Below are 27,159 nucleotides of genomic sequence, written 5' to 3' on the forward strand. Positions count from 1 at the left end.
AAAAATAATAATTTCAAACAAATAACTTGCAATACTAAAGTCTTGCTTTTCTAAAAGAAAAGTATGCCAGAAATAAAATCAACCACTAAGCTTGGCTGTTCTTTACAAAGATGTATTGACATTAACAAAACTATTTAGGAAAGACTTATTTTAGGCTATATTAGTAATAAGGATAGTGGAAATAATTATAAGCTGTAACACAATGGCATGGATTGTACACATTGGTTTAATAAACTCATTTAAAATCCTTTTGACTATGAAAGGAGAAAGGCAAAGATCATGGCAAAAGTCTTAGGAATGCTTCTAAATATTTCACATTGTGTAGGAGGTTTATTCAGATAAATTTGGGAATGAAGTTGCTGTGTGCCATCCTTCCTGTGGAGTTGTAAATGTCATGTTCCAAATTCAGGATAATTCCACAGCTGGAAAAGAGTTTTTGCAAACTGTCTACCAGTTTTCTATTATGCTCTTAGTAATAGTTAATCCTTTCTTATACAAATCCCTTAATTTAATAAAGACTGCTCATTGTGCTACTTTATGCATACTTTAAAATAATCCCATTTATAATAATAGTAGAAAATAGGGTTGAACAAATTATCTTTATTTGCCTTTTATTTTGGTTTTACTCTTACTAATTAGAATTGTGAAAAGTGCTTTTTTCCCCCCTCTTCTTTTCCTTAGTTGAATTCCATGTCTGAAAATGAAATAGCTTATTCAGCATAGAGATAGATACTATATTTGTAGCCTTAAAGAAATAGTGAAATTATCAGGGGGATTGAATGCAAACTATAGTATGTATAATAAATGTTTCAGTAGACTAAAATTTTTAAAAAGTATATATAATTAGATAGATAGATATAAACTATATATTACATATATTGTTTTGCTGGCTGTGGTTTGGAGTATTATATAAAAAGGTATATATGTGCATACTTTTTTTTTTTTTTAAACCATCAGGGCACTTTGTCTCCAAGCATCTTTACTCATTCTTATCAGTTCTCTTGGCTTATTTCCTTGGTTTTGTTGTGGGTTCCTGATTCAAGGTTGTGTCTAGAGTCCCCACTCAAGTAAGTTTGAAGGCTGACCTCATTGCATATGAGTAACTCTGTATGTTTTTGGCAATTCCAACATGTAAAATTTTCTAAAAGTGATCAAGAAAATAGAGTCTTCTGTTCCACTTCAACATTCTTTTTCATCCTAATCTTCCTCAAAACCTTCCCTGATCAACAGGCCCTTTATTTGCCTTTTTCACAGCACTATTAAAGTCCCCCAAATTGTGACACAGACCCCAATGACACCAAAACAAAACCTGAAAAAGTAGTCATCTGTGTTTCTAACACTTAATTTATTTTATGTCAATGCCCACTATCATAATTTTTGGTACTTCACAAATGTTCCAAATACATTTGCAGTGTAACTTCATTTGAAACAATGTTTTTCCTTTCTCAGATTTGGGTGTCCTTGAAGATTTGTCTCTGCTTTCCTAAAGCAATTAGCCAAAATAATCATTGCCTAATTAACATGTATCTTTAAAATGATGGCCCAGTACAGAACCAGTCTGGAAACAAAAAGTTTTCTAGTAAATGATTGAAAAAGTCACTGAGATTCCTCATATAACTTTAAGAAGTTCACTATCTAAAGAAGGAAGAAATATCAGATGCAAAGAATGCTTATATCTATATATAAACATTATAACATGTGATAAATCCAAATGGTATGATACTTATTAATCCTTCCAACAAATGTTAATTGAGCACCTAAACGGACATAATTCTGTCTATTGAGCATCGTAATGAATAAAACACAAAATCCATGCTTTCATGAATTTTACATTCTCTTTGAGAGAGACAGAAAGTAATCGTAGTTAACAAGTAAGTCATAGAACATGTTAAAAACGTAGTAGTGTTAGGGAGAAAACATGTGCAATATAAGCAATAGGACAGTCTACAACTCTCAAGTAGTTTGGATAGGGGAAGACCTCAATTTAAAAATAACATTTAATAAAGATTTTTTAAGTTATTATTTGATAAGGAATTTGAAAAGGGTAGGGACACAAGCTATGGAGGAGAAATCACCAGTGCAAACTCTTGAAGACAAGAAGAAAGAGCAAAGAGTCAGTGACTGAAGCACAGTCAATAAATGGGAGAAGACATCAAAGGGCTTTGCAGAGGCTTTAAGGAGATTATAAGAATTTTGCCTTTAACTCTGAGTTAGGATGAGGGAAGAGTAGAGTTTAGAACCAGGGAATAACCAAATGTGAAATTTATTTTGAAAATATTTTGTAGACCTCAGCGCTGACAGGAGAGTCTGTGTGGGGCAGGTGACAACAGAGAGACCAAGTAGGAAGTTAATTGCTCCTAGTAATTGAGAGTTTGGAGGTTTAGTGCAGAATCATGGTAATGGTGAGAAGTGGTGGAATCCTGTGTATGTTTTAAAAATGAAATGAATTCAACTTCTTGAGTGTGGAATTTACAAGAAAACGTTGGGTCCAGAATGATCGCAGAGTCTTGATCTTGGCCGTAACGTTGTAGTAAAAGGGAAAAGACAGCCCTTGCAACTAGATGCTACTGTCTTACACTATTTACAACCTGCAGGATAACTCGGTGACCAAGTGGAAGCTCTGAACCACTCTGGGTGAGCCAATACTGCACTCCTTCAAAGTAGTGGGAGAGTCCCAGCAGCTGGAGAGAGGACACAAGGAGACCAACAGTTCACTTTATTTCAAACTCAGTAACTGGCTTCACATCTGGCAGATCTGAGTCAAGGAGACTCCTTTGCGGCTACCAGGGAGACTGCCCAGGTGTTGCAGTGCTGCATATGGTGCCCCCCAGGCTCAAGTTGCTGGGACAAGGGAGCTGCAGCTTTTGGTTAGCGGGTGTCTGGCAACAGATGGTCAGTAGGGGGCGGGGTAATATCTGGTGAAGGCATAATGAAGGGATTACATATAGATACTTGGGTAGATGTATTTGTCACCGAACCAAGATATTCCTAATTCTCAATCGTAAATCTTAGGGGATTTTAAATTTTTTTATTTTAGACTATTTTAGACATCTAATTACTCATAATTTATATGCTTAAGTCTACCTATAAATTTTGGGAACTTTTGCATTTGTGTGATAGTATCTACTTGACATATAGAGAGAAACTTTAGCATGAAAGCATTAATTTATCTTTCCATAAACTTTCTTTGATATTTTGTTGAAAATAAAACCAATGAGGATTGATTGACTTAATCACCATTTCTAATGACCAAAGGTTATAAATCATTTTATTTCACTTATCTGAATATTTAAAACATGAAAAAGGATGACAATAATTTTTCTTCTGTGTTTAAAAAAATTAATTACAGTAGAATTTAGGTATTTCGTTATAAATTCTGGGTGTTTTTATAACTATTTCACAATTTTTTTCATTTTCACTAAGAATTATTAACATAGATAAAATTTATCCACAATTTTTTATTACATCTCTAGGGTCTAGAACACCCTTTGATTTTTATAATAGGTGCTCAGAATATTTGATGAATGAAGGAATAAATGGATGAATAAATGAAAGACCCACAGTGTTCTGATATAATCAATGACACTTTGTACTTGACACATTTTACTTTATACAATACTGAGAGATATTTTCCACATTTCCAATATTTAAAGCATTGGACATAGAATAATCTGTGTCTTGGGCATTCTTTGGGAAAGCATCATACAAGGAAGATTACTGAGAGAATTTGAACAATGAGAGTCATTGTAGGAGCACTTTTTATTTTCAGGATCTCTAAGAACTTGACATATGACCTTCATTATAAAAAAATAATAGGATATCTGTAACTAAGGACTGCTTCAGAACTCATAAAAAAAATGATTTCTATACAATATAGTTCCTCTATTGCCAAAGAAACTTGCTAATCAGTCTCCTTCAGGATAATTTTTGGAGACCTGATTTGATACTAGAGATGACTGTCATCATAATTTTTAAATTTATTTAAAGTGGGTGATGAAATAAGTGGCAGGGCAAGTTAATATCAGTTTGAAATTATCTGAATGAGGATAATTAAAAATATTCAAATAAGAATTCCAATTACTGATATGCAATATTAATAAAAATAGCTAACACTAGAAATTTTTAAACTAATTTTCAATCAAATGAATATTATATTTTGAATCATAATTAATGTGAAATGTTCATAAGATATACAGTCTTTTAACTTTTCCACTTTTTGTTGATTTTATTTGAATGGATTATCCTAGGGTATTGAAGGTTTTCTCTCCCTTCACTTCGTTTTTTTTTTCCCCCCCTTTAAACCCCATCCTTTCAACAGTCAGCCTTCTAGTTGTATGAATGGGTTCTTGGAATATAAGAAGTCATACAAGTTGAGTTTTACTATGATTTGATTTGACAGCCCTTCTAATGTGACTAATTTTAACTAGACCACATGCCTTGTTTTTCTTTTATAAATACATTACCATGCAAACTAAAATGTCTGTAGTCAGAGAAATGTGTTCCTTTCACCCCCTAAGGTGGGGGGCAAAAACACATCATTCAAGAAGACTGAAATAAGTAATTCTGCATTAAGGATATGTCAATATTGTACTCTCCCTCCAAAATCATAGCATTTTCATTAATTGGAAAGTACAAATCTTTGGTATTGTTTATGATACACTCAGCAGGGAATGTGACTTCCTAGCGCAGGCCCAACAGAGTGCTCCATTTATAAATAAATCATGTTTGGAGCTTGAGAAACAAGAGATCAGGTGGTGGCAGTTGGCCTCTGTGAATCTCAGGAACTCCAGTTAATTAACTACCAGTATTTTTTTTTTCCTCCTCTATTGAATCATTCATTGACAGAAAAACAGACTTAATTACAAATAAATATGTAATGTGTTTTTGAAAACGTGACATAATCACATTGCTATATCTTAATGGCATATTCAGCATTATTACTGTCATTACTAGGCATTTTCAAAGTCACCATGGGAGGTAAGTATATTTTCCATTAAAGGATTATTTCAGTCTAAAATCTGTCTAAACTATTATTACCTATAACCCTCAGTAGCACAAATGTCATACAAAAATAAGAAAATGTTATATTCTTTCAGTTATTACTTAAGTGGGTAGAAGGAAATGAAATTACTATATTGCTGATGTTTTGGGATAATTAGCATAAAGATGGCCATGTTTTAAATTGGCTTATGGGATAAATTTTAAGTGGTCTATATATGACTATTACTTTTACTAAGGCAATTATTTCACAAGTCAGAACATAACAAAAATTCAGTGGAGAAACAGTTCTTCCTAGATTTTGTTAATTTGGCTAAAGGTCTGCATAGTAATTATAATGATTTTGTGTCCTCACCTGCATTCATTGTCATTTTGTACCAAGACAGTGAGTCCATAAAGAAAAGTTTTCTTCCTAGGGGTGGGACAGCTGGGTGGCTCAATCAGTTAATCGGCCTTTGGCTCCAGTCATGATCCCAGGGTCCTGGGATTGAGTCCCACATCAGGTTCCTTGCTCACTGAGGAACTTGCTTCTCCCTCTGTCTGCTGTTCCCCCTGTTCATGCTGTCTTTCTCTCTCTCTCTCTCTCTCGCTCTCTGACAAATAAATAAATTTTTTTAAAAAATTTCTTTTTTCTTCCTAGGGAAAAAAATGAAGCTGGAGCCAAGGTAGTTGTAAAAACTTGTTTATTTTTTTTTAAAAATAAATACAAAAATATAAATATAAAACATTAGCAGATAGAATTTGATGAAATGAAATTGCACAAATGTTTGTATACCAGGTTGCAAATCACACCTACTAACACCACATGTACTTTTTTTTTCTTTTTAATTTAATGTACAGAACAGGATATACCTTAAATTGTTTTTCTTCACCTTTTTAAAAGCTTCATTGGCAAGGGCAGGACGTGTATCTAACAGAAGCGGCTTGTTCGTGAGGTTGCTTAAGGGAGAACTATCCTGTTCGTGTTTCTGAAAAATTATCTTTTATTTCTAAGATGGACAACACTGAATTTCCATAGCTTTGGCTCTTGGAAGTGATTAAATAAAATTTCGTATATATTCCATGAGACATCCTACAGGGGGAAAAAAAAAAATTAATGTAATTAATGAACAAATTAAAAAAGGAAATGGGAAAAAATTGTGCTGCGTGGCAGGAAAATGCTCCTGAATATGAAATATTGTGTCGTGGAGACGACGTCTGTCGAGTTACTGCCTCTTCTTGCTTGAGCCGAGCAGACGCCGCAGGTCCTCGGTCACGGGTCCTTGTCACTTTCCCCGCCCCCGTACATCTCCGCCAGCTTGTTAAAGCGGGGGCCCCACTCGCGGAGGTAGTCGTAGTTTTGGTCTCCGTCCGTAGTGCCCGACTCCAGGGAGCTCAGCGACTCGGCCACGGAGTCGGTCCCTTCGTAGGCGTAGGTGGCGAGCGAGTCGTAGGGGGGCGCCGTGGGGTCGAGGTCGTGCTCTTTGAGCCTTTCGTTAATGAAATCCCGGACGTCCGTGTTATCCGGCGCCGTGGGAGTCCTCCGCGGGATAAACAAAGTTTCCGGGATGATGTCTCGCCGGAGCTTCTTGTCCTCGATCGCCGCGGGGTTCCGCAGGGTGCCGATGTCAAAGGCCTGCGTGTCCTCCTCGCCGCCGCCCTCGTCGTTGTAGCTCACGATGTTGTCTCTGATGTCTTCTTTAGACAAGATCAGAGGCTCCTTTTTTCGCTGTCTTTTCAGGGCTGCAAACAGGACTACTATCACTTGAAAAGGAAAAAAAAAAAAAAAAAGAAAAAAGAAAAGAAAAGGAGATTCATTAGCGGGCCATCTAAAACACTGCATAAATAACCAGCGGAAGGACTGGGGAGGAATTGAAGTGATGGAGGTTTTCCGGGACAGGCGAGGATTTCAGGTTCATGTTGTGCTTCCATCGGTGCTGGTGGGGGAAAGGGCAGAGGCAGCTGGGGGCTTAGCCAGGGTGGGTGGGGTATGCAAGCCGTGTTTCTAGTGCATTTTTAAAGCCATCTGGGATAGTTCTCAAAGGCAGTGTGATATTGTGTCTATTTTTCTAAGAACTGTTTGAAGTGAGTTCCTTATTGTACAGACATTATTTATACTTTGCATTGAATGGTGACATAAGGTGTTACATAAAAAATAGACACAAATTGAATTCGGCTTCAAGTAAAACAATTAAGAAGGATGAAAATATGCTCCTATTTTGCACATCCTTGTACAATATTAAAAAGGCAACATGCTTCACAAAATGCAGTGTTGGTTTTGGTTAAATAGCTTTGCTGATGGATGTACACCACCGGTTTAGCCATCTCTGGGGTATTACATAGAAATGTATATCACACATGAGACCAAAAAGAAAGTTACCCAGTCACACGACAGCAAAAAGTAAATTTCAATTTCTACATTGAATTACCTATAGAAAGCATGTAGGAACTTAGCTAGATATATCTCAAACAACAGGAGATCTACAAATAGCAATGTATATCATTCAGAAAGGGCATCTCTTGGACGCCTGGGTGGCTCAGTGGGTTAAACCTCTGCCTTCTGCTCAGGTTGAGATCTCAGGTTCTTGGGATCGAGCCCCCCCCCATCAGGCTCTCTGCTCAGTGGGGAGCCTGCTTCCACCCACCCCCTGCCTGTCTTTCTGCCTACTTGTGATCTCTGTCTGTCAAATGAATAAATAATATCTTTTAAAAAAGAAAAAGAATGGCATTTCCTTACTACTGATACCTAAGAAGGTATCACTAATGGCAACATAATGATTTTACTAATCATGATGATAATAGCATAAAAGACAGGAGAATGTTAAATTGTCTCTGGCTGTATTAATTTTCCACTCTCATTCACTATTTCCAAACATTTTGGACACGATCCCTGAAAAGAATAATTTTCAAGGAAACAAATCTAAATTCAATTAAATAAGAAAAGAGAGGGAAAATATTTTACAGGTATATGTATGATGAAATAGCTATATTTATTTAGCTTCTTTAGAAGAAACATTTAAAAGATATGGGGTTTATTATTATTATGAACTGAATGTGTCCTTTCAAAATTCATGTTAAAGCCCAGATCCCCAAAGTGATGATATTCAGAAGTGGTGGGATGCTTAGGGGGTAATTAAGTCAAAGCGTGGAGCTGTCATGAATTGGATTAGGTGGTTTTATGAAAAGAAACAAGAGAGAGGACTGCTGTCTGTCCTATGGGGATACAGCATAGACAGCCACATCGAAACCAGGAAGTATGCCCCCACCAAATCTGGAATCTGCCAGTGCCTTGATGTTGAACTTTCCAGCCTCCAAAATTATGAGAAATACATTTCTGTGGTTAAAACCATCCAGTCTATGGAATGGTTAGAGCGGACTGAACTAAGAGAATTACATTAGTATGGGGAGGGCTCTTAGCTTTTTTCTTTTTTATTAACACAGGACAGTCAGACGACCTGCCTTCAAGCTTCTGTGAAAGGGCAAACAAGGGGAATTTTTAATGCAAAAAAAATTAATAATAATAAGGTTTTAATCAACTGGTAAGTATCCTTGACCTTCAAAGTGGTTAAAAAATAAATAGGCCACCGCTGAGACAGAAAAAAAAATTACATTTCTTCTTCAAGTCTTTCAAAAAAAATTTGCTTAAATTCATATATTCAGGCACACACATAAACTCATAATGTAAAGATTTTAAACCTTAGATTGTTTATTGTCAGCCAAACGATCTTACCCAGTAAAAAATGTTCTAATAATAAGGTTAATGAAACTTACTAAGATTGGCTCCAAAACCCAAGTTCATTTTACTGCTTCTTAAAATGTCAGATACAATGTTTTTTGATTAGGGTCATAGGAATATACACAATAGTTTTAAGATAATGCAACTGGAGGATAAACTTAATCTGATTTTTCATTCAAAAGCAGTTAAAAAGCAATTTGCTCCAGGTTATAAAATCAAGTATTATTGTTTCAGGGAAAGGTGAACCAGGTAAAGGGCTATTTTAACATGATTTCAGTGGAAAAGCTCCGTCCAGCCATCATACCAGTAAAAAGCTGGAAATAAACTTTACATTTCCTAAAAAAAACTAGCTATAAGGGACAGCGAAGTACCTGGCCTTGGTTGAGCTACTCAGAAATTGTGTAACCTTGAAAAAATGTTTTGGATAGCTCTAATTTTCAGTCTCGTGATTTCTGAAAGAAAGGCAATAAATATCTGATCAGATAAACTATTTTAATATAAACAGCATCCTATCATTCATGTAGGTCTCTCTTCGATGATGGAGTTAATGGGGGAGGAGTTATTTTCATCACAGAATCTCTTATCCACAAATACACTAACGCAAACAGTCCAGGAAATAATCCCGATTTCCATGAGGTCGCTTACCCAGCAGAATGATGATACAGAGGAGAATGGCGATGAGGGCGCCGGTGCTGAGGCCAGCGGGGAGGAGCAAGGCTTCTGCGCTGCAGGACTGCATGTTGCCTTGGCTGTCGCAGGCGCACACGCGGATGGTCAGCGTGCCCGTGCTGCTCTGAATCGGGTAATCGTTGTCCGAGATCACCACAGGCAAGAGATACGTACTTATTTCGTGTCTATTGAATCCATTTTTTCTGGTTAAGATTCTGGCAGTATTATCTAAAATAAATTTTAACAGATAGATTACAGATGGCTTGGGATCGTCAATTTCTCTCATGCTGATCCCCGTGGCTTGATAGCCAAGTAAAGAGATGTTTATGTAAAATATAAAATGAAGATCGGTTTTCCTGTAACATGTCTACAATGCAACATTTAAAAATACCGATAAGATAAATTAGGTAATTTGAGGAGTCTCAGACTATGTTTATTTATTTGATTTCCAAGTTTTTGGCAGATAATGGTAAGATGGTGAATTTTTATAAGTGAACATTTTATCAGGATAGCAAGGATACTGGCATACTGTTTTTCAGAGTTTTCAGAAAACACAAGCATAGCAAGAAAAAAAATCATAGTGAGTATTTTCTATTTATATATGCATATATGTTTATACATACAAACACAGAATATACACATTAACCCAATACTCGTGAAGAAAAATATGAACGAATAAATTTTACGGGTAGTTGGACTTTTAAAATCAATCACACACTCGAAATCCTTCAAGAGTCACGATGGTGAACAAGTTTGAACAATGGTGAACAAGTTTGCTTTTTTCTTTATTTCTTTTAAAGATTTTGTTTATTATTTATTTATGTATTTTATTTATTTATTATGTATTTGTTTATTTCAGACAGAGAGAAAGAGAGAGTCTGAACAGGGGAAGGGGCGCAAGGAAAGTGAGAGACAGAATCCCAGGCAGACTCCACACTGAGCACAGACCTGCTGCAGGGCTCGATCCCATGACCCTGAGATCCTGACCCGAACCTAAATCAAGAGTGGGGTGTTCAACCAAGACACCCAGGTTCCCCAGCAAGTTATTTAATTTTTCTGAACTTCTGATTTCTACTCATTAAAACAAATACAATCTATAACCCATCTGGTGACAGATGTGGACTACTAGATAAATGCACAGGCAGATGTAAGGATTTAAAAAACCCAAGCATCCTACTAACTAGTATATTGCTACAGATATTTTCTTTATCTGATAACATCCAGTATCCCTCAATGGAGGTTGTGCTTTTACTTTTTTTATTTTTTTGAGGTTGTGCTTTTAACAAAAAAGATTTCACCTAACCATCTATAATCAATATTTTTAAAAAAATCAATATGTACACAGATGATAATTTCCTATTCTGTTTGTCCAATGCACTTAGTCTTCTTTAGCCAATCTGGTAAGCCTGCTCAAAATGTTAATGTAGGGAAAGGAGTGAGTCAGCTAGTTGCTAAATCAAATATGACAGGGGAAAAAAAGGTGAAACTTTCTTGCAGGTAGAGTTGTTGAACATAAAGGAGTAATTTCCTAAATTATTAGTAAGAAGTCATTTCTACTATATCAGTTAACTATAAAGGCTAGGAAAGAAGATTACCAAAATATAAGACGTACATAAGCAAATTTAAAAAATAAATTTAATCCTGGCATTTTGCAAATTTGACTTATCTTCCAAAAAGTATTAGGGTATAATTCTTCTGTTCTCAAATCTACACTAAAATAAATATTTATATGCATATGGGCATATGTTTTTCCCATTTTCTTTTTTTAAGTTTTTATTTAGATTTTAGTTAGCATACAATGTCATATTAATTTCAGGTGTAGAAGTTAGTAATTTATCACTTCTACACAACACCTAGTACTCATCATAAGTGCACTCTGTAATCCCCATGACCTACAGGACCTGTTCACCCACCCACCTCCCCTCTGATAACCATCAGTTTGTTCTCAACAGTTAAGAGTTTATTTCTTGGTTTGCCTCTCTCTCTCTTTTTCCCTTTATACCTTTGTGTTGTTTTTTTAAATTCCACAACTGAGTGAAATCATACGGTATTTGTCTTTGTCTGACTGACCTATTTAGCTTAGCATAATACTCTGAAGCTCCCCCCATGTCATATCAAATGGCCAAGATTTCATTCTTTTTTGGTGGCTAAGTGTGTATATATATGTACATATATATACACATATGTATATGGATATATATATATATATATATGTATATATGTAAATATGTATATATGTGTGTGTGTGTATGGCACTTCCTCTTTATCCATTCATCAGTTGATGGATACTAGGACTGTTCCCATAATTTGGCTATTGTAGATAATGCTGCTATAAACACTGGGGTGCATATATCCCTTTGAATTAGTACTTTTATGTTCTTTGGGTAAGTAACTAGTAGTGCAATTACTATACCACAGGGTGCTTCCATTTTTAACTTTCTGAGAACCTCCATACTGTTTTCCAGGGTGGGTGCAGCAGTTTGCATCCCCAACAACAGTGCAAGAGGGTTCTCCTTTCTCCACATCATTGTCAACACTCATTCATGATAATAACCCTCAACAAAGTAGGTTTAGAGGAACCATATCTCAATATTATGAAGGCCATACATGAAAAACTCACAACTAATATCATCCTCAATGGGGAAAAACTGAACTCTTTTCCTCCAAGGTCAAGAACAAGACAGGGATGTCACCTCTCATCACTGCTAATTAATAAAATACTGGAAGTCCAAGCCTCAGCAATCAGACAACCAAAAAAATAAATAAATAAAAGACATCAGAATCAGCCAGGAAGAAGTAAAGTTTGCACTGTTTCCAGATGGCATGATACCCCATAAGGAAACCTAAATACTCCACCCAAAAACCACTAGAACTGATCATGGAATTTAGTGAAGTTGCAGGATACAAAGTCAATGTAGAGAAATCTGTTGCATTTCTATATATCGATAATGAAAATTAAATTAAGGTATCAATTCTCAAAAAACAAAAGATACGTAGGAATAAACCTAACCAAGGGTTGAAAGATCTATACTCTGAAAAGTATAAAACACTGATGAAAGAAACTGAAGATGACACAAGGAAGTGGAAAGACACTCCATGCTCATGGATTGGAAGGACAGATATTGTTAAAATGTCTATACTACCCCAAACAGTCTGCACATTTCATACAATCCCTACCAAAATACCACCAACATTTTTCCACAACTAGAACAAACAATTCTAAAATTTGTATGGAACCCCAAATAGCTAAAGAAAATTTGAAAAAGCAAAGCAAAGCTGAATGCAATAGTTCCAGACTTCAGCTTCTAGTACAAAGCTATAGTGATCCAAACAGTACTGGTATAAAAACAGACATATCGATCAACAGAACAGGATAGAAAACCCAGAAGTGAAACTGTAACTATATAGTCAACTAATGTGTAACAAAGTAGTAAAGAATATCCAAGGAAGAGAAGAAAGTCTCTTCAACAAATGGTGTTGGAAAAACTGGACAACTACATGCAAAAGAATGGAAGTGGAACACTTCTTCTTCTTTTTTTTTTTTTTTTTTTTTTTAAATGTCAAGCACCATAAATAAATTCCAAATGGACTAAAGACCTAAATGACCTAAATGTTAGTTAGACCTGAAATCATAAAAATCCTAGAGGAGAACACAGACAGTAGCCTCTTTGACTTGGCCATAACAACTTCTTTCTAGATATTTCTCTGGAGACCAGGAAAACAAAACCAAGGATAAACTATTGGGACTTTGTCAAAATTAAAAGCTTCTGCACAGTGAAAAGAAACGGTCAACAAAACTAAAAAGCTTTCTAAAGAATGGGACAACATATTTGCAAATGACATATCTGATAAAGGGTTATCTAAAATATATAAAGAATTTACAAAACTCAACAGCCAAGAAACAAATAACCCCACAAAACAAAAACAAAAAACCCAACTAAACCAATTAAAAAGTGGGCAGAAGATATGAATAGATATTTTCCCAAAGAAAACATACAGATGGCCTGCGGAGACATGAAAAGGTGCTCAATATCACTGATCATCAGGAAAATACAAATCAAAACTATAATGAGACATCACCTCACACCTGTCAGAATGACTAAAATCAACAACAGAAGAAACAACAGATGTTGGCATATCGGTATATTTAGAATCTTCTTGTCTTATTCTTTTTTAACTTTTCAAAAGGTTCTAAATCTTATTTTTGCCTACAATACTTTTAATACATTGAAGAATAAAGTGAAGTTTTACCCTAAACTAATCATCCTATTCAAATCATTTTATTAAACATTCAGAAGGTCATCATACAGTTATGCTTTTGACCTATAAGCTAGGGAAGAGGAATTTAAAGAATCAAAAGCTCCAAGTGTGGTATCACAGAAACAGGCAATTAATTTTTAAAAATGATAACATAAAATTAAAGTTTTCTAATATGAACATTTAGACAAATACAAGGGCTTTTTCTTAAGAAGAGCCATAAGGTGATTTCTGTATCATTGGAATTTCTTTCAAAATGCACTCAATTAAAAAAAAAAAAAACAGTGAGTTTATGCACTTTGGAATAGTGAGTTATGCAATAGTGAGTTCATTCCATCTGACTTTAGTGGTATTCTATATAATGACATGTTCAAATATATACTCATAGGGCTTTGATTCTTGTTTTGAGTAATTTATGTAAGATCAGGAACTCTTCTGAATATAGAAAGATGGCCCTACTTGTTAAAAATAAATTAGGATTCATCTTAAGGTGCTTACCTACTAATTGTGAGATGCTGTGATAAGGTAATACTATTTCAAGTCTCTATTACTTTTTAAAATTGGCTTGTTGGGATCCATGACTCAGTTTAACAGAAACATAAAGCAAATTGAAATGCACTTAGAAAGAGATATAATATTGTCAAATCAGTACCAGGGATGTCTAATCTAAGTTCTATATTTAGGATGCCAGATTGAGCAAATAAAATGATGGGTGCTGTTTTGCTGATATTCAAATGGAACTGGACATCTTGTATCTTATCTGCCAACTCTATGACAATTTTTCACATCGCAATTATTTTACATGTTCAGAGGAACATCAGATGTTCAGATGGAAAAGATGTTCAGATGGAAAAGAGACATTTCAGAAACTACTGAATTAACTACTGATTTAATAAACAGATGTTACCAGTGGATGCCCTCTTTTCAACTGAATTGTGTAGTTTGTGCTGTATCAAATACCTCAAACAATAACTGGGTTAAAGGAAAACTATCCATTATCTTACACTTCTTTCTGATATTCTGAAAGCCATCAAGAGGTGATAGAGCAATCTGGTTCTGCCAGTGGATATATATTGTTACGGAGGTGTTATAAATATGCCAATGTAGTTATTAAATGTATTTTAAGAATAACTATATCTACCCTCTTCCAAGATAAGTATGCCTTTTAAAAGAAAGATTAGCTGATATAATTAGTTTAACATAAATTTATTAAGGGGAAACAGGCTCTAACTATATACTTTTGTTTAGGCTAGAATAATTACCATGTATATTTTCAAAGAATAAAGCTGCTCAGCTTTTTAAAAATAGTTACCATTTTCATAGTTTTTCCTCTAAAATATGTTTTTGTCCTCTTGGGGAATATAAGAAATACAAACAGTACATTCTAATCACAGAGACATTATAAAATTTATATATTGTACAGAAGAATCATGTATCTTACCTTTGCAACTGCCTTTGTATTGAAACCCCTCACAGACTAATATGGACACTTCTTCTCACTCATATCCCATGCCTTTTTGGCTTTGTGAATATGTTGCTGCTAAATCTCATTGAAATTGCACAAGGATCTCACTGAGTCATTCATTTCTCTACCCCATGTGTCTGATTATTTCCAGCCTTTCTAATGCTTTCAAGATTCAAACTTTTGACTAGTACTCATATTGAACCCTCTTTCACATCTTTATTGTTTTGAAATTTAAGAGAATGAATATGGTCAAGAAAGAAATTAATATCTCATTAGATGTCTGATGAAAACAACATTTTGTAACATAGATCAGTACATTAATACATAAAATGATTGTTACTTTGGAGAAAAGGTCTTGCTAATGTCATCTGAAATCATAATGATGATGTACTAAAATTTACCTTCATTATCTTGTACTGTGAAGTTTGGATTGACAGCAGCTAAACTGAAGAAAAATTTCTGTCCACCTAAAGGGTCATCCTTGTCTACTGCACTTATAGTCTGTATTAGCTGCAGAAAGAAGAAAAATGCGTATTTATCAAACATCTATGGTTATAGTTTGCTTTACAATATGTAATTTTTTAACATTTGCTTTTGTCTAAATTTCAAGGCAGTTGATTTTCTTCCTTGTGCATGAATCTTTTATTCCATCTTTTTAATTATTACTTTGACTTTAAAAAAGTCTCCCTCTCTCTCTCTCCCTTCCTCTCTGCTTTTTTCTGTCTCTATTTCTCTCTCCCTCCTTCTCAATTTCTCCCAAATATTATCCATTTCTTCAAAATAACAAATGGCAATATTATATTCTTTGCAGTCTTATTAACTTAGATATAGTATTTCACATGAGTAGGTTATTACATATGTATTTAAACAATGATCTGGAAAAGTTTATCTAATGGAGGAAACATTTAGAAACCTATTGTGATTATGGCTTTTCTCCTTATCAAAAGTGAAAACTATTCAAAGAATGTATAGATTTCATAGATAATATCATGCAAAACTTTTTAAAGGAAAGACTTAAAGATTATGATCTACTTTAATAGTAATGGTTCACTTTATTTACATTGTCAATAAAATTACATTTTTTAATTCAATATATGTGTAACATGCAAAATGGTTATTTTATAATCATCTCTGATTTATTTTAGGATAAGATACAATATAAGGAGCTATCTGGTAACAAAGCATAAAATGTAACACCTTTTACTATAATTAGATCACTTTGAACATGTATGATTAATATTATATAAATATATATGTACCATATGACTATGTACTTTTTTGTATATATATAGAATTTGTCCTTAACTTATATGTATAATAACATTTTATATAATTTTTTTGCATATCTTAATTTTGCAAGAGAACGTCAGAAGTTGCTAAATTTGTATACCATATATAAATGGTGAAATTTATGCTTAACTGAAAAGAATGTGCTTTACCACATTGACTTATTTAACAGGGTGTCAATACTTGATGAAAATATTTGTTGCTGATGTTTTGTTGCTGTAAAAAGAGATTTCAAGTTTAAAATATTATATAATTGTAAAAAATAAAGAATTATTTAACCTTTCTATATCCAATTAAATTTTCTTTTAAAATATCTTATAAAAATAAAATTATGATAAATTTTAGCTGTTCCCTATTTAATTTCAACTCTAGCCACTGATTTCAAAATAATACAAGAAATATAATTAGATCAAACAAAGATAAATGTTTAGGAATAAGCAGCCCAAAAAGTCATTGAAACTTTGAGTAATTTTAAAATAGATTTTAAAATATAACATAACTTTTTTAATGGTAATTCAAGATTAAGTAGAAAGCAAGGATTTATTGCTAATTGCTTACCTATCCAATATAAGACCAAAAATGGTACATATGTGTAGATATGTGAAGGAATTAAAGAGAAAAATGTATAAAAAGTATTAGTTAATACCCTTTAAGAGGTTTCAATTCAGTTACAAAATCATTCTTGATTGACTTGTTGTCAAGCAGTCTAAAAGATTTTATTTTTAGTGATTTAAGAATAAGCTGAAGGGAAAAAATGACATAAAAGAAACAACATCAAGTAAGGTAGTAGACTTAATAAAATTTCTATGTTTATATATACCATTAAGATTAATATTTTAGCACATATATAGATACAAAATGATAGAAATTTAAAAGTAGAGCTAACGGTCTTTTAAAACAAAAAAAATAATGTCTCATAATAAATATGCATTTTCAACTGTGATTAAAAATTACAATTTCAGAAAATAAAAAACAAATTAAAAAAAATACCAAAACACACACACACACACACACACACACAAAATTACAATTTCAGTTTATATTTATAAACCAAAATAATACATTTCAGAGAACAAAATGGCCATATCTGTACATATATCTGTAAGAAGTTATAATGGTTTACACAAAAATTCTTAATTAATATGTTATTTGAATAAAAGACGATAGCATTGTTGGTTTCAAAATTATTAATTCACTGATATATTTTCTTAAATGTTATTAAGGAACTAGCCCCTGAGTTGTTCAAGGATCAAATATATTTTGTTTTGGCCTATATTTGTTTATTTGTTTCCGTATATGTACCATATATACGTGGATATAACATATACATAGGCATATGTACATATATGTGTATGTATATACATGTATGTATGTGCTAAAATAGAATTCAGAAGTTGGCAACATGAAGGAGATAAAACCAGCTGGTCTTTCTATAGAAACACTTGCAATTTATTCCTCCTGGAGTCAAGTTCATTTTAACTCATTTCCAATATAATAGGTTGCCACAATTATGGGGGAAAAGTAAAAGCACTGGTGATGTCCAGTGTTCATCTTTGAGCACATGAAGAATAGACACAGATAAATCATTCATATTTAATCTCCTTAGCTCTTATATAAATGGTTTGCATTTTTACTAGGCTATTCTAAAATAATCTCAAGTAAACTTGAGGCTTTTTTCAGTGATCATTCCGTAATGGAGTGTGGGATGATGACGGGATTTTAAGATATTTAAGTAAGAAAACTGGTCCCTAAGTTTTAATGTTTCAGCTTTTTCAGTGGAAAGAGTACCAGTTAGGGAAGTAACTCAACATTGTTCCATGGAAATATGTAATAGGATATTTGGGGTCTGACAAAGGCCTAGAGCTTAGATACAATCTGTGGGTAAGTGTAAGCAGCAGTCCTCCCTGGGGAGACTCTGCAAAATCTGGGAGACTGAAATGCTCTTTCTTCTCATAAAGATTAAAAATTATTGAAATATATTGACTGAAGGAGAAAAACTTATTGACTGAAGGAGTGAGACATGCGTGAGGGAAAATGAAAGAAAAATGAAACAGCTAGTCTTCTCGCCTCTCCTTTCCCAAGATGCTCTTTCTGAGGTGGATAAGACAGGGAGTGAGGTAGCCTGGTTCAGGCGCAAGAGGGGACTGGGAATTTACATCAGCTTTAAGTTGCATCTTTTCCAAAGGGGAACGTCTCCTACCCGTAGAGCAGAGAATAGACAGAAAAGGAACTCTGTCTGTCTTCTCATTGTGTCCACACACCAAACAGAGGGAACCATTTCCTATGCTGTCCTTCAAAGTGCCACTTTAATAAAACAGTACTTAATTCAGAGGAGAATTGGGTGGGTTGAAATACTCTATAAATAACTAAAGTACACCCGCGAGTTCTAACAAGCTACAACATCCCTAGAAGGAGGGAAGACAGATTAACATAAAATTCAAGGAAGGTTTGGTGAAGGACTTTTCCAAATAACCCCCTTGGTTTTGCCTGCTAAGCTGTTGCAACCTAGAATTCCATCACTGAGTACATAATGGTTTATTTAGTTCAAGCAACCATTCATCAGCCAGGAGACCAAAATGACATTTAACAAACTGATCTTATTAAAAATAACTACTATGGGAAGCTATAGCACATTCAGCTGATTAGACAAAAATTACTAATCATGTTATTCTTATCAAGTTTGTCCAGATAGGCTACTTTTTAAATTAAAATTGTCTTTGATTTTATTGTTTTCCTGCAATATGCCAACTGGTTTCTAAAATTCCCAAATTATAAAGTTACTGAACCAGATTTAGTTTTTATTTTTCAAAGATGCATAAGGGAAAAAAAAAGACCCACAATCCCTTATTTTGTATATTTTGAATACATTTGGAAATCAGTATTTTAAATGACTCAAATGCTCTGAAAAGATATCTCTTGAAAATCAAATGGAATAACCATAGAGGGAGCAATGCATGCGGCAGTTGTAAAGTGGGTAATTTATCTCTTAGAGAAAAGGCTTCAACTTATATCATGCTGAGCCTTCCAAGCAGAGTACTATTTGGAATGGTATTTCCAGGGCAAACACTGTTTCATTAGGAAGTAGGTCGGAAGTAGCTTTGTCATTTAAATATTCCAAATTAAACATTTCCATAACATTTTCAAATAAAAAAAAATAAATCCAATTGCAGCAATTTCACCATTTCAAACAATAGACAGGCTATTGAATTCCTGTTAGAATCTTCAGAAGGAAGAATTCGTGTTACCCCACAACGTAATTTGCATAAAAATGTAACAATGACATTGATGTTTATAGGGAGCATCAAATGATGTCAAAACACAATGTAGTTTTGTGATGGCTCCTCTTTCTTTAATAAAACACATTTGATTCCCAATTATTATTTATAACATGCAGCTTCCTTCTGTGAAGATAGCACTCAAACCAATTAAGAGCATTTCTCTTCAGCCATATACACTGGAGCTTTTCAAACAACAAAATGAGTCCACTGAGAAAAAGACTTAAAGAGTTATAAACAAAGATGATGTAGGAAGAATGTTCTAAAGGAGGAAAACTAAGTCATTAAGCACTCTAAGTGTTGCTATAATGATGAAGTACAAGTATAAATTTAAGGAGTGAATCCTGCAGCCCTGCTTTGAAAGCATTTGCATACATTGGAATATTGATGCACTGTTTTGCTGATCCCATGTGTCGGTGTTCTCCTAACTTCCATCTCCCACCTCTTCTAGCGGTTATCAGTATTTACCTAGAGAAATAGTAGAGGGTTTTTTTTTTTTCCTGGTTTTGTTTGTGAAAATTTACAAAGTGAAAGTTATTTCTTCCTACATCTTGACTTTTGTGGCAACAATGATATACTTTCATTTGAACTTCACGAAAGAAATGTGAAACAAGCTATAGGGTCATTTGGAACCCTAAAATTTTATCAGCCTTTTTTTATTTTTTAATATTACTGGGACTTATATGAACATTTTTATCTCTGTTTACTCATTCTTCTTAAGATTGGGAATGGAAAACATTTAATAAGCCATTAAAATCTTCTGAAGCTTTTAGTCGTATGGGTGCTCACCTGCCCTGGTCTCGCGTTTTCACAAACAAAAGTGTCATAGAACACAGCAAATTGTGGGGCGTTGTCGTTAACATCCAAAATTCTCACAAAAACAGCCACGCGAGTCATCTCTTTGGGATTGTCTAGAAAAGGGAAAAGAAAAATTTGTTTAGGAAGACAAATGTGTGCACCAGGTTTAATTTATATAAGTATCTTGTGGATACTAAGTGCTCACATAAAAATAAGCATTGTGTTCATTCTGCCAACATAATGAGCAAATACAATAAAGAAAATTACTACAGAGCCTAATTAAGTAGTCATAAATTCAGTTATTATTGGCCTCAAGAGAACTAGTATTATTTTGGAAAATCTTTTAAAAAGCACAATCCAGTGTAACTGAGTTTGTTTTGTATTTGTGGCTTTACAGTCCAAATATGTAAAATAAGAACAAGTATTTATTAAATATTTGTCATGCAGTATTATATTAAGCTTTACTGAGTTTTTGGATGAAGAAATAATTTTAAATAAACTATTAACTCGCCCATGCTCATTAGCTCCTAAGTGGGAGTTGTTATATTTCAACTTAACCTCCTGACGACTTTAATCATGAAAATGTGGTCCAATGGCTACTCCGAACTCCCCTTTTGGAAATTTTAATATATAGCTACTAATTTTACAAGTTTGGTGAAAATTCACAGGAAAATATAAGCACATGAATATTTCATTAATTGTTACCAGTATTACTTCAATAATCCAGGCTCAATTTTGTATAATAAAATTAGCTCAATAGTGACATACAGTATAATAATCATGATTTTTTTGCTACAAATATTGAAATCAAAAGCATCCAAGTGTTCACATAAAAATATGCATTAAAAATTGTCTTGATTTGTAAATGGAATTTTAAAATATGAATGTCTATTTAGCTTAGCCTTGGGTAACACCCTCGTATTAGTCAGAATTGTATAATCTCCACAAAAGGACTTTTCTAGGCACTAGTATTGGTATCTGAGAGTGTCCTGACATCGTAAATTCAGGTTATATTTATCAGCTTTTGTGATATCCGAAGCTTAGTCTTTGGGTGCAGTTCAGCTTCTGTGTGGACTTCAGCAAAGTCAAACTGAAGATCAACGGAAAAAAAGAAAGGAGGTAAGTAGCTAAAAGCAAAGCAAAACAAAACAAATAACAAATGAGTGAGGGACAATAGCAATCTTATTAAACAGCCTCTACTAACATGGGTTAGGGATCGTACTATTTACCTTTGTGAAATGTATCTGACTTGCTAATTTTAATCTATAGAGTTTTCATATACAAGGGTAAGAAAGTATTGTCTTGTACAGATAGGGAGGTTATTACCATGCAAAATAATTTATTTCTCCTCCTTTCTCTCCATGTAATTACACTGTTAGTAAAATAATGAAGTCAGCACTTTTAAAAATAATGTGGAAGAACTGATTACTCAGCAGAGACGTTTACAAGGTTGAGTCGTTATGAAGGAAGACAGACAGAATTCTAAATCCGTGTGAAGTGTCTTTATCTGCCTTCTTTTTTTCAAGAGAAACTTGAAGACAAATGCATCCTCTAACACTCCTTTCCAGTCTTATCACTCCCGTATATTCCATTCTTAGGTTCTGATTTCCCATTTGCTAATGTAGTGCCTATTGTTTACTACTTAGCACATCAGGTGGTTGGAGATTCCAGACCCTGGTGTAGAACGGAATTGCTTGAAATCCCAGATTCACCACTCACTCATTGTGTGCCTCCGGTCAATGTACTCCATCTCTCAAATGCTTCAATTTACCCAGTTAGAAACTAAAATAGAACTTCTAATCTATGGGGTTATTTGAAAAATTAAGTCACTTAATGCATGAAAACTATCAAACACTGTTATCAAGGTATTAGTTCCTTGGTAAACACTCAATATATGTCAACTATTAAAATCATCTTTATTATCACTGTGATACCTCTTTCATCTTACATTGCTTGAGAGTTTACGTTGTGTCGGCTCACACAAAGCACTCACACAATAAAAAAAAATACGTTAACTAGTTTCCCTATAGTTCATACATTTGGGGAGCAGTGGAGAAAGGAGAGAAAAAAAGAAAAGAAGAAAAATTCTATTCCATTCTTTCTCTAGCCCACCTAGTCCTTAACCATTTGCAAATAGCCAGAGTTCACCTACAAAGTGTTTGTCACAAATGAATTCACAACCTACTAGAGCTATGACGTTGCTATGGGTGTGAGTAGGAAGGTATGATTCTTCTGTATTTTCTAGCATGTGGTTTTTCACCTAATAGAGTTGGTGACACAAGTAAAATATTTTCTTTCCATTGTCTTGACATCAATGTAACACTTGCTAGAAGTCAGGAGAAGCAGAACAATGTCATATCTGAAAACTACACTGTCAGGCCTTTCCCTGACACAAAATGACGATTCTCCAGCTTTACAAATCACTCAAAAAGTCTCTTCAAATCAAAAGCTAAATCCACAAGGATAAATGTGTTTGTAAAACATTAGGCTTAGAATCACCTGTTCAAACAACAGTGCTCACCCTAACCTTTTTACTGGTGGATATCGCAGTAAAAACATAAAGCATTCCATGAAGCATCATAGGGAACGGTAGTTGGAATATTTACCACCCGATTCTCTTTCAGAGTCCTGCAGGCACACTCTCCTCTAGCAAGAATGTATCAGCAATAAAGGACCCTAGAATGTGAAAGCATTCCGATCTATTTGGGGTCTTTGCCCTATCCAAGAAAACAAAAGCTTATACTGTTATCTAGAAATCCCAGCCTTTGCAAAGATGTATCTTTTCTACCTGCTTAGGGCAAGAATTTCCACTCTCAAGGAACTAGGCATAGATAATGGAGTTCTTTGGTCATAAACTTTGCTCTACTGTTCTCAGAACGTATTGCAATGATTATAGTCAAGTTTTCAGATGTGAGAGGAACTCATTATGGATTTCAACGATCCAATTGTGACCTTAATTTTAGATTCTTAATTCTCCAAATGGCATTTAAAAAATATTTTTGAAGAAGGAAAAGAGAAGTTATTTCATGGTGTAAAGCACAAAATATTCACCTGAGGTGGCCCTTGCCATAGGATGTGACACATGCTGTGGAAGGTAGAATTAAACTGTTAGAGGCAGGGCTTGAAAATGCACTGGTAGGAAGTACATTTAAACATCATTCTGCCCTGCTTAGGGCTTGGTGTAGTGCACACTTACCACAAACCCAGGGCTTAAAATCTAGTAAAAACAATTTCCTATATGCTGTTTCCCTTTCTCCCTTATCCATTTAACGCCCAGAACAGCATAATAGGCTTCTGACTGCTTGAGGCTTGGCAGGTACGCATTTCCAGCAGTTACTCCATAAATTGATTTCACTTAAGGGCAAAAAATAGGTTTAGTTCTTAAAAAGAAGAACGTAATTGGCTTAGCTTTTTACAGAATTGTAATTACTTCAACTAGCTTTAGAACTTAAATTTCTCAAAGTATCTGAAATGGAAAATGCAATTCCTAACTCATTAGGCTTGAATTAGGATCTTGAATCAAGCAGAGAGCACAGACAACCATGATGCTGGAATGATCAGATTGGACCCTGTTGGACACATCTAACTGCAGTGACATGGAGATAGATAATAGGGGGAAAAAAAAAAGAAAGAAAGAAAGAAAAGAAAGAAAGAAAAAAGCCTTCCTTAAAAGAAAAACAAACAAAAAATTTCTTCAGTCACCCTTAAAAGACACAGCCATTTATATCTGACTACGGAAAAACTGGGTCATTTGGATGGTGGAATTAATCAGCATTTCAGAGCCAGATTTAAGGAGAAAGCTAAATCTACCATTTTATCCTGAAGCTTTGAATTCATTGTTAATGATCAGTCCAGCCTCGTTCCATTTTTCTGAGACTTTTGGCGATTTGGTCCCATTGCTCTGCCTTCCAAATCCTGGAATGGTGGCTTCAAATAACTTGACCTTGATACGTGTTTGTGAATTCAGCTTCGTATTTCAGGTCTGGAATTTATAGGCTTAGTTTTTCACCATCATTCAGTCCCTAATTAATGCTTCTTTTTAGAGTAAAGAGTTGCTTCATTCCAGTAAATCACAGCACAGGATGTAGAGACCTGAACAAGTTTGCCTGAGTGGACAAAGTGGCTGCACAGGCCTGAGTCACTGCACAGGGCTTCACTCTAAGAAGGGCCCCATGCTTATTTTAAGGCTCTGCTATTCCCATGTTAAATGTCTTAGTCATTTTTGAGCAAGACGTCTGACGTTTTGTCTTATAATGCCCCCCACAAATTATGCGGCAAGTCCTTGAATGGGCAAGAACCTTTGCAATTAAAGACAGATATGATTTTGAATCCTGGATCTGACTGTTATTACTTGGATAAAATTCTGTAAATTAGGTGTAGAATTCAGTATTGGATCTGAAAAGAGAAGGATTAGTTTTAAATCTCAGTTTTACTACTTCTGGCCTGGTGACTTTGGGCAAGGTACCAAAACCTCTGGATCCTTAGTTCCTTCTCGTGAAAAAAGGTCAGTAAGAATATTACTAGAAGAAAATTAATATAAAATTCCTAACATAATACCTGGCATAGAGTGCTTAATGTTAGCTATTATTACCAATACCTGGGTTTCCTCACCTGTAAAGAGGAAGAAATAATACTTACCTACATGTTTGTTGTTAAATGGTACGTTTACCATTTAGCATACATTTTAATTTATAGTGTCTATGTAATAAATCTAATTCATATACTTTCCCCCAAAAAAGGATATCTTTAGGTCCAATTTTTAGATAATTTTTATTAGACAATATTAAATGTTGATTTGGTCTACCTACAACTATCCCTCAGTATATAGGGCAACTATTGAAAAAGAATTATAGATGTTGAGAAGTCTTTTTTTTTCTTGAAATAAATGCTTTATTCTTTTTTTATTAAGATTTTACTTAAATTCAGGTTAGTTAATATATAATGTAGTATTAGTTTGAAGCATTTTAAAACCTTAGATTAAAATTACAATTCACATGTATAATGAGAAGAAATTATTATTATTATTTTTAAAGATTTTATTTATTTATTTGACAGACAGAGATCACAAGTAGGCAGAGAGGCAGGCAGAGAGAGGAGAAAGCAGCTCCCTGTCGAGCAGAAAGCCCAATGCGGGGCTCGATCCCAGGAGCCGGGGATCATGACCCAAGCCGAAGGCAGAGGCTTTTACCCACTGAGCCACCCAGGTGCGCTGAGAAGAAATTATTTTTAATATGAAATAAAACCTAATATATGTTAAATATTATAAAGTTCATCTTACTGATTTCAGCAGCTATAACAGTAAGATTGTGCCATTGAGATAGTTCACGGTCAAGGGGCTTTGATGTATAAAGGGATCCATTTCCAGAATGTATGTTAAAGATCCTGTCAAGGTCCGTATGGCGATCCAAGGAAAATCTGGATGTAGAAAGAGAAGCAAAATACATAACAATATTAACATTTGTAGGAGAAAATGGTGTAATGTAAACACACACATAGTAACGTAATAATTTCATAGGAGTATATATGATACTGATATAGAATGAAGACTATATCATCAATTTATCACACACACACACACACACACAAACACACAGGATAAACCCCCTCCTACTCCCCCAACTCCCCCACCCTCCCCACCGCTCAAAATCTCTACCTTCCTCCTCTTTCCAAGGCATGAGCTGGCACTTTTTTCAGCATTTAAAATGATGGCCTTCTGAATATTTGCTTTATTAAATCACTATCTATTGCCATATTCAACTGACTGGGAAGTATTTTTTTTTTTCTCACAAAGTAGTTGACATTACAGATGGCTACATTACCGACTGACCTTACCTAGAAGCTGAAAATTCTGTTAAGGAATTACTGTAAGGATCAAATGCAAAAAAGCATTCCCAGAAGCAAAGTCTTTTTCATAGTTATAAAATTGGAGTCAACATTAGTTTCAACAGACTAGTATGTTATCAATTTATGATGCTGTTTAGTAACTCCATGGTATGATACTCATGTAGCTTCAGTTTATTAACCATATATATCATTTAAAAATGTATACATTTTAAGTAAAGATGTTTTAAAAACAGAAAAGTTGGGGTTAGAGTTTTCATACATTTGTACCAAGTAAAGTCTTAGTAAAAAAAATAAATAAAGTCTTAGCATATGTATAAGAAACCAACTATGCTGCAAATTGATTAAAGTCATTGTGTTGGATATCATTCTAAAGTCAGGTTTATCAATCAGGTTGCTAAAGTTGGGATAAAATCCCATTATTTGGGAGACTGTCAGGCACAATTTAAAATAGTTATACCCCTCATCAGTTCCCACCACTTCACAATCCTGGTGGCTTACAAATGCTTTATAGTCCCTGGGTTAGCAAGCATAATCCTCAAATAACATTTAACATTCCATATTAAAAATAAATAAATAAAAGTAAAGTAAAACAAAGATGACAAGTCTGGGAGTAACATTCAGTAATGGCATATCTTTTCCCAAGCCCCAACTGTCACTTACATTAGGAAAACTTCATGAAATACTATTTTTAAATTGTGGTTTTGAATAATAATACAAAATAATGTTTAAGTGCCATAAAACTCTTTTCTCTTTTAATATTCCACACCTGGGCGCCTGGGTGGCTCAGTGGGTTAAGCCGCTGCCTTCGGCTCAGGTCATGATCTCAGAGTCCTGGGATCGAGTCCCGCATC

The 27,159-nt window shown here is 34.3% G+C and overlaps 1 protein-coding gene across 2 annotated transcripts in view; it reads right to left on the bottom strand.

Moving 5' to 3' along the window:
• Positions 1 to 5,733: 5,733 nt before the first annotated feature.
• Positions 5,734 to 27,159, bottom strand: part of CDH10 (cadherin 10) — a 171,834-nt gene continuing 150,408 nt past the window's right edge. For both annotated transcript variants that reach the window (XM_059416473.1, XM_059416475.1), the window contains exons 8-12: positions 25,743 to 25,879; positions 20,456 to 20,577; positions 15,506 to 15,614; positions 9,359 to 9,610; positions 5,734 to 6,741 (exon numbers count right to left, since the gene is read on the bottom strand). In XM_059416473.1, coding sequence (XP_059272456.1) covers positions 6,251 to 6,741; positions 9,359 to 9,610; positions 15,506 to 15,614; positions 20,456 to 20,577; positions 25,743 to 25,879 — 1,111 coding nt within the window. In that variant the 3' untranslated portion in view covers positions 5,734 to 6,250. The remainder of the gene's footprint in view (positions 6,742 to 9,358; positions 9,611 to 15,505; positions 15,615 to 20,455; positions 20,578 to 25,742; positions 25,880 to 27,159) is intronic.

The sequence above is a fragment of the Mustela nigripes genome, chromosome 12 (genome assembly GCF_022355385.1).
Source record: "Mustela nigripes isolate SB6536 chromosome 12, MUSNIG.SB6536, whole genome shotgun sequence".
Classification (NCBI taxonomy): domain Eukaryota; kingdom Metazoa; phylum Chordata; class Mammalia; order Carnivora; family Mustelidae; genus Mustela; species Mustela nigripes.